The sequence below is a fragment of the Dreissena polymorpha genome, chromosome 2 (assembly GCF_020536995.1).
Source record: "Dreissena polymorpha isolate Duluth1 chromosome 2, UMN_Dpol_1.0, whole genome shotgun sequence".
NCBI classification, from domain to species: domain Eukaryota; kingdom Metazoa; phylum Mollusca; class Bivalvia; order Myida; family Dreissenidae; genus Dreissena; species Dreissena polymorpha.
This window is the reverse complement of record NC_068356.1, coordinates 91,462,017-91,476,142: the sequence shown is the minus strand read 5'-3', so window position 1 is coordinate 91,476,142 and position 14,126 is coordinate 91,462,017. Positions and strand designations below refer to the sequence as shown.

The window sequence follows — 14,126 nt, the reverse complement described above, 5'->3', positions numbered from 1 at the left end:
CATTTGTTCAGGTAAGAGACACACACAATGACGTTTTTCTTTTTAAGCTTTCGATTAGGGCTATCATTTAATTGCCTCCTAATTTCCAATTGACACTGGCAATCAAATGATCGATGAACTAATTAAGTCATCAACCATTGACGAACCCGGTTCTTGTATTGTATATTGGATAATTCTTGATATGCCTTCCAACACTTTTGAATTCATATCGATACGTTGACGATATTTGATCAGTTGGTTATTGAGAGGGGAGTCCAACTACTTTCAATGATTGAATATTTATGTGCTTTAAAGGGACCTTTTCACAGATTTTGGCATTTTTTTCACTTATTCATTAAATGCTTTATATCGATAAATGTAAAAATTGGATCGTAAAAGCTCCAGTAAAAAATCAAGAATAAAATTAAAAAAAGGAAAAGAACATTGCCCGGACCAGGTTTCGAACCATTGACCCCTGGAGTCCTGCCAGAGTCCTGAAGTAAAAACGCTTTAGCCTACTGAGCTATTCCGCCGAGCATACATACTTCACGTATTTTATACTTTATATAAGCAATCTTCTTAGTTTCACAAAATTTAACGACAAAAACAGAACTCTCCAAATTATTCAATCGTTTCGCGTTGCAACGCTTTATAATTTTTAGGTTTCAAAAGCGTCAAAAGATGCATATAATGGCTATATTAGACCGTGGTAAATGTTCAGTATTACTGTTTCCTCACAAATATCATAACTAAAACGAAAATTTGCGAATCTGAAACAACTTTTTTCAATTTTGTCAATTTACCAAAGCGTGAAAAGATCCCTTTAATGTTTACTGACGGTGTGAAGTGTCACACGATCGACACAGACGCCGTTGGCTATACGGGCAAATAAATTAATGAATATCGTATACTATCAGGGGTTATTTTTTTATATGCCAATATATTTTTTATACTTCCAGTCTAAATCAAAAAAATAAATATGAACGAGAAATATTAATTGCATTATTCAAATCTATTGTTAAAGGTGCAAGACTGAAATGTTGTTTGCTCAAATAAAAGTAATCACACAAAATGTAATTCACCGCAATAAACTTACACCAACACGTTTACTGGATTTGTTTGCAGTAACAAAACGCGTGTCTTCTGAATCAATGAGAACATTATAGTTGGGATATCATGACCTAGTACATATTTTACATTAATGGGTTTTGACAGTAAACAATATAATTATTTGAAATTATATAAAACATTCAAGTACCGTTTCTCTGAACTTGTATTCTAGTTAGTTTATTCATATATGTTGTATCCGTTTAAAACAACGTGTGTATATGTACAATGTTATCAAACATATGACTATTTCCCATTTGTTTTTAAATATCGTCGATACCCACAGCCATCATCAACAGATCAGTAGAGAACATAAAATATGTTTGATTGTGACTTTAACTACGAATTTCTTCAACAAGACAACAATTATATTTAGTTTGTCACGTTATACAAAAGCCCGTATGCACCGGTCTAAGCAAATTACACATTGGTAGTTTGAAACATTTGAACGTATATAACATCCGTAGATTTATATTATCATAATATATACTACAAATAATAAATATTTATATAACTATCATTGACAATATGAAGATAATTTAACATTTTTAACCCAAGATTTCTTTTATTTAACAATAAAAAAGAACGTCAAAAAAGATGAGTACTTTATCAATACAACACTTCAATTTTTTTTAAATACTGATGATCTGCTGTAAGAAAATAACAGTATATATGTTTTGCAAGTCTCACCATGTTGTGGTGTACTCGCACGCGTTTACTTGTGGTTGATGTCTTCTAAGGGCAAATAATTATTATATATATATATTGTGTTTGAAAATCCTATTATATATTTATTAAAAATCCAATGATATAAGTTACACGATAATAATAATTTAATCTATTAGTTGATAACAGTGTGGGAAGTTGATCTAAACAGCATCGTAGCAGGCGAATTTAATCAGCTGGAAGGTAATTACGATGTAAAATCGACATGCTCTCGGGAGCCTTCATTGCCATATCAGTCGAACTGACACATCCAAATGCCTTTATCACAAAGCCACCACACATACATCACGCACACACATACAAGTACCAAATACCAGATGTTACATAAAAACTGAACACAATTTATCGACACAATCAAAATGTATACTACGATATACAAAACAAAATAAAAATACATTTACTAAAGTCATCAAATAGTGACGAACTAACATTTATTTTCGAAAAAAAAACACGTTGACTAAAAAATTAAATGCACATACACTCAATAAACTACGGCACAGATTCTTGTAGATTTCAGGTTTTATGGAATTAAAGTTATTTTAATTATCAGTTTTTTTCCGTGTTATCAAAGCAGCATGGCAGATGAACGCCGCCCTATGTTCTTGACGGAACAAACGCAACTTACAACAAACAATCCTATCCAATTTACAACTACTAGACGAATTAACATGACGAACTAACTCGACAGCCTGGGCTGCTGCAAGTAAGAACATGACAAACAGGCTGAAAGCAATTAAGTACCTAGCCGTAAAGTCAATAACGCCGATCAGATGAGGCAGATAAAAATATGGTGACGTACATGAGTTTTAAATCATGGTAAAATCGTTATAACGAATTTCGTCAATTGCGACACACGATATTTTGCGCGATACACGAAGCGACGCGCGAGAATGTACCACGAAATATCGCCCTTGTTTCAATCTCTTGCACGACGGTTACATTACATTCACCTCTGTGTTGGGCTCAGAACGGACTATTGTTATGAAATCGTCTCATTTAAGTCATGATCATTCCAAGCGTTCATCATTGAGGTTACAGAATACTAAACAATCTCTTGCACGACGGTTACATTGCATTCACTGCATTAAAGAAAACCATCTCATACCATGATATCTTATATCAGTCTTAATTCATTATTATAAAATTGATATGTTTTTTTATGTTAAGAAACCAACAAACATACACACGTCGAAGCAATTCCTAACGTCACTCAAAAAAAATATGTTCAATTGTTTACATTTGTGAAGTGCGTGGAATGATTCCATCTGCGTAAATGGGCAATGAATTAGTTCCAAAGAGTTGCATTAAAACTCGCAAGTTTTTGCACGATTTATCGTACATTTAAAAGTCATATTTCTTAATTTAATGCATGCGATCTTAAATATCCAATCAAATATACGTTGAATGCGTTTGTTTGGTTTTATCTATTTTATAGACAAAATGGAGGGCTGAGCCTTTCGCAGAGTTGTATGTGAGACTAAGGAACGACAACTCTGCGTGGAGATTGCCCTTGTTTGGGTAGCCCAAAAGGCGGTAAATATCGCGTGTCGCTTTTAGTGTCACGCAAAATATCTTGTGTCGCTTCGTGTATGTCGCAAAATATCGTGTGTCGCCTTGAGTATAGCGCAAAATATCGTGCATCACTTTGTGTGTCGTGTGTCGCCCTTGATGAAAGAAAGGCGAGATTATAGATGGCACTATCCGGATTTCATATCTGCGTGATAATTAAACGTTCAACTTGTTAATTTATTTGAACGTGTGAGTTCTATACAGTTTCAACTATTTTCAGTCGTACCGCGACATATCACATATGAATTATCCATGGATCATAAACATCAAGACTCTTGATGGACATAAAATCTTTCGAAAGGGTTAGAATAAAAGCCTCAATTACTTCAAAGAGAATACACCAGTTGACTTTTTTAGGAGAGATATACCCATGGAAGATGTGTTTAAATGTTTAAATTGGGAATGTAAATAGACATTTGTATGACATTTGTATGAGTAACCGTAAGTATAACATTTAACGTACACTTCTATTAATGTGTACTAGAATGCTATTAAATGACCGTTCACACGCTCCCATTTCAGTGTTTTTGATCGCGCTTGAATTTACTCATTCGCTCACTTGATCGTGTTTATTCGCCAAATTGATCGTCGTCCTGTCGAGTATCGTTGTTAAAATCAACTATCGCATATGCAATGGCACTAACGGAATTCCTGAGTTTATGCGTCTTTACATTTTGAGGTAATTATCAATAAAGTATTTTTTTCACATAAAACGAACATTATGTAAAACAAAATTAATTTTAATTTAAGAAATCAAACATGAAAAAAATTGTCTACTTATTCAAATAGAAAAAATATAATACAATATTAAATTGACATTTTTTTAAACATAACATTTAATATGCAACTGTCATAGGGTTACTTCATTTATTAAATTGTGTATAGATTGTTTAACAGTATAGTGTTTGTTAACCCGTTTTAAAAACGACTTCTGCCAAAACATAAACAATATAAAAGCCGCCGTTCAAACATTGCTTATTGAAAATCCAGTGTTCAATGCGTTTATATTTATATTCGCGCAGGTAATGATGTCCAAGAGTTACATTAATATATATTGATTGTATTTTGCAATTAATCCATTATAATGCAATACAGTATTTGTTTATTATATTGTTTTTCATTCAACTTATTATTCAATTGTGTCTATTTATAGAACTCGAGACTTGATGTTTGAGGAATAATATGATGAAATTCAAACCCAATTGTTGCGTTATTAATCCGCACCCCAGAACCCCATATGCTAGCCAGCCCGATCACATTGGCGCCTCAATTTGGATATATCAACTATTATTGCTATGCGTGTTTTCAGATTGTATTTTGAATCTGTGAAATTGACTTTTCCCACGTAGGTTCGAAACCTCACTAGATGTGTGAAGATTGTGTTTCAATAATTGTTTTTAGAAACATTTATATATATTTTTTTCTTCAGGAGTGTAATAAGCATTGTTATTTTACATATTTTTCTTTGTAAAAGGGTCATAATGTACTAATATGACTATAGTTATAACTTATTAAATGAGTGCATTTTATTGAGTATTGAGTTGTGTTGTCATATTTGATTTGAAATAGAAGTATTGTGTATATCATATGTGTGTTTCAAACGTGATTTCATGCATTGTTTATATCATATGTGTGTTTCAAACGTGATTTTATGTATGCTGTCATATTTGATTTGAAATAAGAGTATTGTTTATATCATATGTATGTTTCAAACGTGATTTTATGTATGTGAAATGTTGTACTGTGTGTGTGTTTTATTTTATATTTGTAATATGTATAAATGTTGTTGTTTGAATATGTTGTTTGCAATTTTTGAAAGCTCATATTGTGAAATTTTCTGAAAGTTGTAAACATAGTGGAGCAGAAAAGGCACAGTGAAGTGTTTAGAATAGACAGTGACACATTGAAGATTGTGGTGTGGGAAATGTTAAACTACTCAATAGAAATTTGAAAGTTGAAATTTGAAAGTTATGCTTAAGACAGGAGTGAATTGATCAGTGTGTATCATTGTGTTTGAAACCAGTGAAATATGTTGCGCAGCGAAGTGGAGGGCACATATAAAGTAGAAATTGAAAAGTATCAGTGATAGCATATCATGGATGGAAAAGTGAAAGATGAAAGCAGTTTGAAGGCTATTGGAATCAGAAAGTTTGAAAGGTTTTTGAGACACAGTTAGAAGTGAATTAGAAGGAATTACTTGCAATAAGTGTATTGAAAGAAGATCACTATGTCTGATGAAAGGTCGAACGTGATATAAGAGCTGACAGAAGAGATTTAGTCAGAGAGATGATGGACAGATATGATATTAATAGAGATAGGAGAGTTACAGGAGTTTATCCTCAGGAGATAATTACTCATGAAAGGAGAGTTAGAAATAGTGTATCCCCAAGTAGGAGACGTATCATGTCGAATGCATCTAGAAACATTGATGATGAGAGAGACATGTATGATCAAGGTACTAGTAGGAGAAGTGCAAACAGAAGTGAAAGATATGAAAGGAATGATAGCCGTCAAACAGATTCAAACAGATGGAACTCAAACAGGATTGATGGTTCAAGTGAGAATGTTTATGAAGAGTTATGTAGAGATAGAAATGAAAGATATAGTAGAAGTAAGGGGGAATGTAGAGAAAAAGACATGGTAAGTGAAGGACATCCTCAATATGAATAAAGAATTAGTGCAAGTGCTGAAAGAAGCAATGATCAGCGACAACAAGAAGACAAAAACAGAACTTCAGGTGGTGGTGCAATAGATGGTGTGTCAAATGAAGATGATAGATATGGACAAATACAAAATGGAAGGAGTGAGTTTGAAAGTAGACAGAGACAAGTAAGTGATAAAGAAAGAGATAATGTTGAGTACGAACAGATGTGTTTTGACGAAATTTCACTGAAAGCTGAAATAGAAAAAGAAGAGAAAATATATAGAATACAATCACGACGAAACTCTAGCTTTAAATCAGCAAACAACTTTATGTACAAACGAAGACACACCTGTAGATAACTTACCTTGTACATCGGGAATACCTACCAGTCCATCACACATTCTACCATATTTACCGGAATCCGCTAAGAATCCAACTGCTCTTACAGAACCTGAAATAGAAAACAAATATGAAGATGAAAGTTACAACTTGAAGAATGATTTGGCGTTGCTATAGACGAAGTTTCACTAAAAATGATCAAAGAAAGAAACTACAACTAATTTAAGAAATATGAATCCATCTTCCCAAAGCACAAGTATGATCTCGGATGCACGAACACGGTAAAGCATAAAATTGAGTTATCGAATGAAGAACCTTTCAAAGAGCCTTACCGTAAAATACCTCCAGGAATATACGACGAGGTCCGCGAACATGTACAGGAGATGTTAGACATGGGTGCAATAGAGGAAGCAAAGAGCCCATGGTCGTCGAACATCGTTATAGTCCGAAAGAAAGACAGGAACATACGCTTTTGCATAGACTATCGTAAACTGAACCAACGCACTATGCGTATCCGATTCCGAAAATCGATGATACCCTACACATGCTTTCTGGAAAACGCTATTTCTCGAAATTAGATCTGAAGTCTAATTACTGGCAGGTGGAAATGGAGGACACCGATAAAGAGAAGACCGCTTTTCAAGTTTGGGGTCTCGGTTTTTACCAATGTCGTCGCATGCCCTTTGGTCTCACCAACGCCTCCGCAACATTCCAACGCCTCATGGAGAGAAGCATGGGTGACTTAAACTTACGATAGTGCTTGATTTACTTGGACGACATTATCATATTCTACAAGGACATAGACACTCACATAGATCGTTTGGACTCCGTATTTCAACGACTTGCAGATAATAATTTGAAAATCAGCCCAAAGAAGTGCGAATTCTTCGAGAAAAGCGTTACTTACCTCGGACACGTTGTTTAAAAGGACGTCATCAGAGCTGACAGAGAGAAAACCAAGGTTGTGGATGATTGACCTGCACCAAAGAACGTCAAAGAGGTCAGGAAATTCTTTGGATTTGCTGGGTATTTTCGTCGTTTCATTAAAGGCTTCTCCGCAATAGCACGACCTCTGAACAACCTCCTAATAGGACATCCGATGAAAACTGACACAGCATCCAAAAAGAAGTCGAAATAAGCTCCTTTCGTTTGGACCAGCATTCAACAAGAAGCATTTGACCAACTGAAAAAGAATCTTGTTAATCCTCCTTTTTTGGCTTATGCGGACTATACACAACCCTTTGAAGTAGAAACCGACGCTTCAACAATTGGTCTCGGTGCAGTGTTACGTCAGAAACACGACGGAGTAAAGAAAGTAATAGCGTACGCAAGCAGATCCCTAAAACCTTCAGAAGCAAACTACCCAACACACAAACTAGAATATTTGGCATTAAAATTGGCAATATCTGAAAAATTTCATGACTATCTCTACGGTTCTTACTTCGAAGTTATCACAGACAACAACCCACTTACCTACGTAAACACTACCGCAAAACTCGACGCCACTGCACAACGTTGGAATGCTGCCCTCTCAAATTATGACCTCAAGATAATATACAGAAGTGGAAAGAACAATGCTGCTGCCGACGGGTTATCTCGCATCAAAACTGACACTATTACTGTACCAGCTACCATTAATGAGACTATTATTTCTGCAAGTTCATCTTCAGTAGACATCGATTTATCGGCAGTTGCTTTGGCAACAACACTGTTAAATCCAGAGTCTCTTGTCCAACTTGATCCAATACGGCAAGCAGATCTTCCTGACAACATACAGTCACAGTCGCTAAGCTCGAAGGACTGGCGAATTCTACAGGCACAAGATCCCCTCATATTGAAGGTGAAGAACCACATGGAACAAGGTACTCGACCGTCAGCTATGCGGGTTGATGCTTCACCTACACCAGAGGTTAAATACCTTCGTGACTGGGATTCATTTGTAGTTTCCGATGGGGTTTTGTATCGCTCTGCTACATTCAAAGACTACAAATACAGACAAATTCTGTTACCAGAGTCAGTTCGCAGTGGGGTCTTCAAGGCACTACACGACGATCTTGGACATCAGGGACGAGACCGGACCACTTCCTTATTCAAACAACGTTTTTAATGGCCCGGAATGGATACCTACATCAAGGAGATGGTCGATAACTGCTCGAGATGTAAACTTAGGAAAGGTCGTGGTGACACTGAGTCGCTTGTGCCAATATCCTCATCAGAGCCCGTGGAGATCATCTTCATTACTTAGGCCTTGAACGTTTGAAAGGGGGTTAATAACATATATTGGTGGTGACAGATCATTTTACCAGATATGCCCAGGCGTTTCCGACGAAGAACCAGACAGCAGCGACTACAGCAAAAGTTCTCTTCGAACAATTCTTTGTTCATTACGGATTCCCTAGCCGTATTCACAGTGACCAAGGTGCGAACTTTGAGAGCGACCTGATCAAGGAACTATGCATGCTCGCAGGCATCGCAAAGTACAGAACAACTCCTTACCACGCAATGGGCAATGGTCTCTGTGAAAGATACAACCAAACTCTGTTGAAAATGCTGGGCACATTACAAGAAATAAAAAAGTCTGATTGGAAATCTTACGTAACACCAATGACCCACGAATAGAATGTCACCATACACGACAGTACCTCGTTTTCACCTTATTTCATGATGTTTGGTCGCCAACCTAAGCTCGCACTCGACGCAGTTTTAGGCCTGAACTTTGATGACACCAAGGCAAAGTCAAGAAATGAGTACGTCAGAAAGCTCCGTGACAGGTAAGCGTACGCCTACCAGAAAGCCAAGGAACGTCCGAAGAAACCGGCAAAGCGAATAAGCAACGGTACGATCAAAAAGCTAAGTCTTCTGTTCTTAAGCCAGGTGACATTGTGTTGGCAAAGAATGTGACAATCAGAAGTAAACGCAAGATTGCCGACAAATGGGAGTCGGATCCGTACAATGTACATTGTAGATACAGAAACAGAATGGCAGATCAAGATCCGAACTGTGCATCGCAATCTTCTCCTACCTCTGAAATCGACACTTCGTAGCGACAACGATGGAGCCAAGGAAACACCGGCGCCCAAATACATCATTCCAGCTAGAAAGCATATATCTCCTGACACAGACAACGCTGGGAATGACATGAGTGTCCCTCTATCGAGACCAAAACGTCAAATACGACTGCCACAAAGGTACAGATAAGTGAAGTGATGGTTTCTAGATGGTTGTATGAACTGTAATAGTACATATGGCATGTTTTGAAGAAACTGTATGAAATGATGTATGTACTGTTAAATTAAATTGTGTATTGACTTCTTGTATTGATGTTAAATGTGTATATATCTTCGAAGTGAACTGAATTTATGAACTGATATGAATATAAATTGATGCAAGTTTGATTATTGTTAGAATTAAAATGTATATTGTGTTCAAAGGATTATTGAATTTGTTTCGAGAATCGCTTTTGAACTGGAACCGAAATGCATTGTGAGATTTATATGCGAAAAATCGTTCAAGAAATCAAGACATACCTCTTTTTGGGTTGATCTGTTCCTGTGGAATGAAGGAGTGATTTCGATTATATCTGAATAAGGATTAACTGCGTTTGAAGTAATACGAAATGGATATCATCTGATAGAGAAAGTAATTCATTGATGAGTGTTGAATTTTGAAATTGAGTGAAATGAAAGTCATGTGATGAGCCAACGTCATTCTAAATGTATTGTCAAATTGTGCTCTAATATTGTTAGGATCGTTCAACAGTTTAATAGATAATACGATATTGATTTGTATGACAAATTATTTTGTATACATCTATAAGTATTTTGCATTTATGTTTGTTTTAAAATATATATGTATGTGATAGTGAACATGATTGTTTGCAATGCTTTCATTATATTTAGGTTTACATTTAACTTATACAACTTTGGATTTTTGCAAGTGTATTCAATGTTTGTTTAAGCTCCCAAGTTCAAGTGTCGGGACGCCTTTTTTTTCGTCCGGGGGTAGTATGTCATAGGGATGCTTCATTTATTAAATTGTGTATAGATTGTTTAGCAGTATAGTGTTTGTTGACCCGTTTTAAAAACGACTTCCGCCAAAACATAAACATTAAAAAAGCCGCCGTTCAAATATTGCTTATTGAAAATCCAGTGTTCAATGCGTTTATATTTATATTCGCGCAGGTAATGATGTCCAAGAGTTACATTAATATATATTGATTGTATTTTGCAATTAATCCATTATAATACAATACAGTATTTGTTTATTATATAGTTTTTCTCTCAACTTATTATTCAATTGTGTTTATTTATAGAACTCGAGACTTGATGTTTGAGGAATAATATGATGAAATTCGAACCCAATTGTTGCGTTATTGATCCGCACCCCAAAAACCCATATGCTAGCCAGCCCGATCGCACAACCCACAGGTTCCCAAGCCTTCATTATTTGCAATGCAAAAAAACCCTAGTGATGTACATACTCAGTCGTATGTGCTAATTCGTAACTGTATGTTCAATTAAAAGATAAAACGCAAAAATGGCAAGTATTTAATGGGATTTTTTTTCGTAATAAACATGTAAGTAGATTTGCAAGTCTAGCAGCGACACGTTTATTTTCCACCACCGGGTCTGAAGCCACACATGCAGTGCCCGTCCACACAGTGAGGTGTGTCTCTGTCACAATGGCAGTCGGAGGCCAGAGTGCAGTTGGGGGCGGAACCACCGGCAGCGCCTGCAAATACAATCTTGACTTATTGCGTGCATGTATGTTTGCTAACATTTACTTAGCATATAACCTGTACGTTATTCTTACATCTTAGTGATTAAATGTCGTCATATAATTTTATTTCCAACCTCAGTTAATTTGATGGTGGCATTATTATTTCAGGAAGCTTACAGTTGTATCAGATTATTTTACTATAAATAGTTTAACTAATAGCCAATTAGCGGCTTTGACGGCCCTAAATATTGTAGCGCAAAATGAATGTGTTCGTATTGTCCATTCTTACAAATATTCCTAAATTATCTATTGACAAATTAGTCACATTTCATGTACGTTTCTTTAAGACATAAACGATCAAATACTATCAAATAAAATATGTTTTACCAGTAAGGCATGTGCATTCACGCTCTCGACACGCAAGGTGCCACCCAGTTGCACATGTCACGTGATGGCAGCCACCAACGTCCCTGCATTCCTCGGCGTAGCATACGACTGTAGAAAGAAGTACCGTCGTGAAATATTAATTATATATTTTAGCAACGAAATCGCTACTAAAAGATCTTTTGAAAAAAAATAACAACATTATTTTAGCATATAGTTTAAATAGTATTGTATTCATTTAATGACATTAATAAAGGATCTGGCACAAGTTGTCATATCATACCATTCTATTTAAAGCGAGGCTATACGATTTGTATATGTGCTTATTTGTAAAGAAATGATAAAAATATGTTACAATAACACAAATAAGCAAGACAAAATATACTTTGAAGAAGAATTTCATAAAATGCAGCAAAGACAAATAAGCGCCCCGAGCCGATTGTGACGAAGATATTTCGTACATATTTCCTACAATAACCGAAGCATTCGTCTTTTCAGTTAGTGTTTGTTCGTGTGTCGTATAAACAGATATCGTTGCACGAATTTAAAATGAACCGTTAAACTAAATTTAGATTCACATCGTTCATGCATGATATACATGATGGCGAATTCGACTGTACAGACATTTTCGATTTCAGAATTAATTATCTGGCTTATTTAGCATTTTTCGACACATGTTCTTCTGAACGTTTATTTTAATTTATATTGAAATATATGTATAATAAGTTTTTTTACACATTTTATATAAATTCATAAATATTTGACAAAATCGTATAGTCTCGCTTTAACGAGTTCAGGAATTTTGTTAAGAAGCGATCCTTTGGCGAGCTTTCTAACGAATTTCCTGGACGAGTTTAATAAAATATGGTATGAAATGACAACGAGCGCCAGATTTTTTTAATGAGCAAATTAAATAAATATTTACTCAAACATAATGATAAATCCCGAACGTTGTTTAGATTTGATGACGTCATTCGACGTTTCAACATCATTTCAGCAAGATAACAAAAGGCGATTTGTCAATCGAAGGAAAACGCTTAAAAAGTTTATTACACAAGTGTAACATAAAAATATTCGTAACGGTTATATTACATGGGAAACAGGGTATGGCATGTGATAAATGTGAAACTGAGTCAATAATTGTGTTCAGTTGCAGACTGTTCCTCTGTATGTTCAAGAAAAGTGTATCCTGCTTTTTAACCATGAAAAATACTTTAACCACCAAATCTTAGCAACAGTTAATGTTATACACTAAACAATGGCAAGTATTACACGTCCAAACAAAAAGACAACAACATTTTGTAACAGCGGGTCTGTTTCCCCGCTGCTTTACTGTAACATTAAATCTAGCCGCAAAGAAACTCGTACCTAAAATAATTGCCAACACAGCGACGGTCCGCATGATTGCCTGGTTACTTGGACTAGTCAAATTTTTATGGTAACTAGAAGAGCGATGCATTTATTTTATATTCGGTAGTTCGTGATATGTAAATGGAGATCGTGCTTTTAGTCTTCCAAACAGGGAGTGCCCAATCTGTGTTGACATTGAAAACTGACGGATACAGTATTACTCGTGACGATGCTCCCATAAAATGACAGATATTATACAATGATATAGCATACTTCATATTAGTCATATAGAGAATGTAATCATCGAAAACCTTGGTAAAACATTACAATTGTCTCACATATGGTTCTAACTATTAGTATGCAATGATAAAAGAATAATACATATAAGAACACAATTTTACAGATATTTGGCAACTCTCTAGCGACATTACATGTCAACGATAAAAATAAACAAACAGAATATGTGAGAGAAAACTGATACCTGCTGTCGAAATGCGTTATTAAAATGAAACATATCTGGTTGTGTGTTCAAATAAGTTCCTTTCATACACAATACAGGTAATATGTTAACGTTGATTTCCCCTTGCTTAAATTTTACAAAAGTCAATATATACACTTTATTACATTATTACATTACTACTTTTTGTTGAACTAGATTCGAACCCATGGAACTTGAATATACTTTAATAGTTTGGACGTCAAATAACGAGGCTATGAGAGGACAGCGTGATGTGAGGCCGTTTGGCTTTATCTTCATTATATAGAATCAGTGCAGAGGAAAATTAGTTGAAATTGTCTTACAAATACTTATCAACATAAGGGAGACTGTTAATGCGAACAGCTAAGTTATCTAACACATATCTTTTCAACCAGAAAACGTAGGTTGCACATATATTGATTTCAGTTCATGTATTTGTTTTACCGCACACAATGGAACGCTGGTTAATATACATACATATTGACTGCGATTGTATTGTTTTTTATTAGCGTCATTAATTATTCACAACATATATATATGTATACCGTGGCATGTTTTCGAGGAATGGCACAAAATGTGAAATTCACGGATCGGCTGATAACACTTGGTCATATGCTTTTATCGGAGCTTCACTCAGTAAACCTTTATGTATCGTTATGGAAAACAAAATCGTATGTATAATACGCAAACAAATAAGTAATAACTGCACTGGGCAAGCTCAAAATGCATTACTGTAGTTAGTCAGAGACAGTTAAGCGAGTGATGCATTAAGACGCGATTGCATTTTACTGAACAGCTTGAATAGACAGTATGTTGCAATCTGTACCGGAA

General features: G+C 35.3%; 1 protein-coding gene across 1 annotated transcript; it reads right to left on the bottom strand.

Moving 5' to 3' along the window:
* Positions 1 to 10,897: 10,897 nt before the first annotated feature.
* LOC127868040 (uncharacterized) lies at positions 10,898 to 13,003 on the bottom strand. The gene is made up of 3 exons (XM_052409603.1): positions 12,836 to 13,003; positions 11,471 to 11,578; positions 10,898 to 11,095 (listed from the first exon to the last, which is right to left on the bottom strand). The coding sequence occupies exons 1-3, from the start codon at positions 12,924 to 12,926 to the stop codon at positions 10,974 to 10,976; spliced, it is 321 nt and encodes a 106-aa protein (XP_052265563.1). The 5' UTR covers positions 12,927 to 13,003; the 3' UTR covers positions 10,898 to 10,973.
* Between the last annotated feature and the right edge of the window lie 1,123 nt (positions 13,004 to 14,126).

What these genes read in the sequence shown, in the direction of transcription:
- LOC127868040 (XM_052409603.1), bottom strand. Translation starts at nt 12,926, where the DNA reads ATGCATCGCTCTTCTAGTTACCATAAAAATTTGACTAGTCCAAGTAAC. An exon ending in TGTGTTGGCAATTATTTTAG is followed by an intron (nt 11,579 to 12,835) that starts GTACGAGTTTCT and finishes TTCTTTCTACAG; the next exon opens with TCGTATGCTACGCCGAGGAA. An exon ending in TGAATGCACATGCCTTACTG is followed by an intron (nt 11,096 to 11,470) that starts GTAAAACATATT and finishes TTGTATTTGCAG; the next exon opens with GCGCTGCCGGTGGTTCCGCC.